The 4,540-nt window shown below is 38.0% G+C and overlaps 1 protein-coding gene across 1 annotated transcript in view; it reads left to right on the top strand.

Moving 5' to 3' along the window:
* The first annotated feature begins 3,961 nt into the window (after positions 1 to 3,961).
* Positions 3,962 to 4,540, top strand: part of LOC102869063 (60S ribosomal protein L36-like) — an 8,978-nt gene continuing 8,399 nt past the window's right edge. The window contains exon 1 of the mRNA XM_006889158.1: positions 3,962 to 4,025. Within this exon, the coding sequence (XP_006889220.1) occupies positions 3,962 to 4,025 (64 nt within the window). The remainder of the gene's footprint in view (positions 4,026 to 4,540) is intronic.

The raw sequence follows: 4,540 nt of genomic DNA, 5'->3' as shown, positions 1-4,540 counted from the left end.
CATTAGTAAAATCTCATTTTGGCCTAAATATTGGTTCACTACTCCATAAGAAAATAAAGATCATCACCTACCAGAGAAAATTCACATTTTCCTGAATGTAAACAAATTGACATGGTCACATGCTAATTTATTTTAATATGATACTTAAAACCAAAAACATTTTCTCATCAAGGCTATCAAATAATGTTAGCTTTGTTCTACTTCTTGATGTCTTTAGTTCTCCATAGACATAGTTAGGAAAGCTTAAACCTGTCAGCAGATATGAAATATTTTTTCTCTTGTTGTCATAAGGAGAAAAAAAAAACCCAAAAAAACAAAAACCACAACACCAGAACACAAATATACAAACCCACTTGGAATTTTCATGGTTTCTTAAATTATGTTATTTTTATGTTAATGTTTTCTGCTGTCAAGTTGGTTGAGAACTCATGGCAACCTCATACACAATAAAACAAAACACTTTCCAAGGGGGGAGAGGTGAGGATGGGCAGGGGCCAAACCATAGGGTTACCCAGTGTGGTTGGTGGAGGGAAGGGGTAAAAGCAAGTGGGAAGGGTCCAGTGGGGACCTGAAAAGACAGGGTAATGATGGGTGAGGTCCAATAGTAATTAATTTTATAAAACATAATCCATGGGAATGATTGTACGAAACACAATGTGAATGAAGCGTAGCGTTAAACACATCATATACAAACTTTGTAAGCAAACCAATGTAAAGGGGGGGAAAGATAAATCAATATTCAAAACACTTTCCAGTCTCTACCATTCCCATGATTAGTTCTGATTCAACCATAGGTTCTCAATGGCTGATTTTAGGAAGCAGATAGCCAGGCTTTTCTCTCTACTACATTTTAGTCTGGAAATCTGTCCAGCATCATAGCCGCATGGAAGTTTCCACTGAAAGATCCCAGGAGCTATCAGCAACCCCATGTCTCTCACATGGAAGGTAAGGATTGTGTCACTGAACCACTGATGTTCTCCTGAGATCACACAGGATGGTTTCGCATTCTTTATGTTGCTTGGTACACTGCAACACAGACCAAAGCTGAACTATCTGTACCATTTCTGTTTGCCACAGGATTACTCATGTCATGGATAGGGACATGAATTAGAAGCAAGAAAAAAAAATGGTTGAGAAAAGCATTCAACTGTCACAGCAGGAAGAGAAGAAACTCTACAGTTCTCTGGAGTCCATTCCTGAGGTTTTATTTGCTATTTTGATAAATTATCTAAGGGACTGCACTATGAAATATCCTGTCTTGAAGAAACATTATGTTCTTCCATGCAATAAAACATCTGAAGTCCAATGGGATAAACTATTAACAGATTTTTCTAAAGCTATGGGATGTAGCCAAAAACTGATTTAAGGGGGGGAAAAAGTTTAGTACAAGCTAGTAAGTTTTGGAAGAAGTGATCTAAACTACTTGAACATCTAAATGGCCATACAAGTCTCTGTTCTAACCGAAAGGTCAGCAGTTTGAACCTATCAATCACAAATAGAAGGAGGAAGTGGCAGTCTGTTTTTGTAAAGACTGTTGTTGTTAAGTACTGTCCAGTTTACTGTGACTTGTAGCGAACCTATGAATGATAGACCTGAACCCTGGTGCCATCCTCATCATCTCTGACATGTTTAAGCCCACTGATATAGTCACTCCACCAATCCACGTCCTTGAGGATCTTCCCCTCCTTCTCTGACCCTCCATCTTTCCAAGATGAGTCCTTCTCCAAGGACTGGCCCCTCCTCACAACATGCCCAAAGTATGTGAGATGAAATTTCACTGCCCTTACCTCCCTGGCTGCACTTTTTCCAAGACATACTTGTTAGTCCTTTTGGCAGCTCACGGGATATTCAGCACTCTTCTCCAACACCACAACTCAAAGAATTGATTCTCGTTCTGTCACTCATCATCTAAATTTAAGAAGCATAGCAAGTAATTGAAAAGATCATGCTTTGGATCAGGTGCACCTTAGTCTTCAAACTCACATCTTTTCTCTTCAGCACTTTGGATGAACCTCTGACAGAAGACTTACCCAACACAACACATTATTTTATTTTCTGTCTGCTGGTAACAAAGGTGTTAATTATGGATCCAAATAAAATTAAATATTTGACAATTTTGATCTTCTCTTTATCTGCCATGATGTTGCCTAGTGGTGAAGATTTTTGTGGGTTTTTTATGTTAAGATATAATGCATATTGAAGGCTGTAGTCCATGATCCATTTCAGCAAGTGTTTCAAGTCCTCCTCACTTTCAGCAAGCAAGATTGTGTCATCTACACAATAAAAGTTACTGGTGATTTTTCCTCTGATCCTGATACCACAGTCTTAATATAGTCCAACTTCTTAAATTATTTGTTCTGCATACAAATCAAATAGGTATGGAGAAAGAAAACATCCCTGATACTACCTTTCTTGATTTTGAAACATGAGGTGTTTCTTTGCTCTATTTGTACAACAGTTTTTTGGTCTAGTTATAGGTTTCAGATGGGCACAATTAAGTGTTCTGGTATTCCCATTCTTCTCAATACTAGCCATAACTTGTAATGATCCACACAGTCAAATGCCTTTGCATAGTCGATAAAACACAGATAGCCATCATTCTAGTAGTCTCCACTTCCAGCCAGATCCATCTGAAATGAGCAATAATATCCCATATGCCGCAGCTTCTTCTCGATCCAGCCTGAATTTCTGGCAGATCTTTGTTGATGTTATTCTAGCCATTTTTAAATGATCTTTAACAATTCGATCATTCAATCTTCTGGCTCATTTTTGCCACCAAGTCAGTAATTTCTGACTACTTGTCCCTCTTCTTTGTTTCCAACTTTTGCATTATAGCCACCAGTTATTATCTTGATTGCAAGTTTAGTCAATTTCAGATTGCAGAAGTTGATAGAAATCTGAAATTTCCATACTGTTGACTTTACTTGTTGGTGCATATATTTGAATAACAGTTGTATTAACAAGTTGGCCTATAAGGGTACTCTGTGATCATTCTATCCTGTCTACATGGTCAGTGTCATTGATTGGACTGTGCCCCTCCCCCCAAAAAATATTTATCAGTTTGGCTGGGCCATAATTCTAAGTGGTTTGGCAATTATGGAATAATGTAATTTTGCAGTTACATAGTGACCCAATCACTCTATCATGCCATATGATGTTAACAGTCAATTATTTGCAGGAGAATTAGGGTAAGTTGCAAAACATACTCAGACCAAAGCCCTGATCTGAAGTAAAGGGAGTTTTCTACAGTGTAGCTTCCTCACCTTCCCTCTTACAAAAGATAAAAGGTGGAAAGAAGTAGGAAGTTCATTACCTCTAGGGAAGAAGAACTGGGAAAAGAATATGTTCCTTGAATCCAGCATTCCTGTGCTGAGAACTCCCTAGTCACAGAAGGTGTTTGATGCCAAAACACATGGAGATCTCCAAAGAATGTTGGACCTATAGATGTTAAAAGAAGATAAGGACCATTTTCCAACACAACAGAGAGAGAAATCCTTCCCCTAGAACTGGTGCTCTGAATTTGGACTTCTAGTCTCCTAAGCTATAAGGCATCTACATACAGATTTTTAGCCTCTTAAGCGTGTGAACTTCATAAATATTCCATCTGTATGATAAGCAAATAATTTGAGAGGCTAGGCTATACAACAACTAATTTAAAACATCAGAATCAAAGAAAGATTCATCCACAACTTAAGTTATGCAGATGACATCATCTTGCTTGCAGAAACGAAGAAACCTTAAAGCACTTACTACAGAAAATCAAAGACTACAACCTTCAATATGGATTACACCTCAACACCATGAAAACAAAAGTCCTTACAAAACAATAGGCAGCATCACGATAGATGGAGAAAAGGGTTGAAGCTGTCAAGGTTTTTATTTTACTTGGAACGCTCATGCTGGCAGCAGTCAAGAAATCAAAACATGTGTTGCATTGGCCAAACCTACTACTTAGGGCCTCATGAAAGTGCTAAACAGCACGAATGTTGGTTTAAAGAATATGGTGTCCCTGGCACAAGCCAAAGGTATTTTCAACTACGTCATAAGCAAAACAAAGAATAAGGAAGACTAAAGACGGATCTATGCTTTTGAATTATAGTGTTGGAGAAGAGTAATGCATATCCCACGGACTGCTAAAAGAACAAACAAGCCTGTCTTGAAGGAAATGCACCTAGGACTCTCTTTCAAGACAAGGATGGTGAAACTTCACGTCATATACTTGTCCGAGTTGTCATTGAGGCTACTTCTTGGAAAAAGGCATCATACTGGGAAAGTGGGGAGGTACAGGGTGGAAGATCCTCAACAAAATTAATTTAGGGATTCAATTCTTGTGATAATGGGCTTGAGGATATTAGAAATTGTACGGACAATGCAGGGTAGGGGAAAGTTCAGGGCTGTTGTTTATAGAGTTACAAGTAGTGTTAAACTTGATGACACCAAACGGCAATAATTTTTTTTTTAATTTAGGTTGTTTATTTTTCATTTCAATGAACATCTACAGAGATTTTGGGATTCCATTCATTCATTGTTGCACCCTTCT

Source organism: Elephantulus edwardii, unplaced genomic scaffold (assembly GCF_000299155.1).
Source record: "Elephantulus edwardii isolate Elephantulus edwardi_28Jun2011 unplaced genomic scaffold, EleEdw1.0 scaffold00075, whole genome shotgun sequence".
NCBI classification, from domain to species: Eukaryota; Metazoa; Chordata; class Mammalia; order Macroscelidea; family Macroscelididae; genus Elephantulus; species Elephantulus edwardii.
The sequence above is the reverse complement of the archived record's forward strand: the minus strand, read 5'-3'. Positions and strand labels throughout refer to the sequence as shown.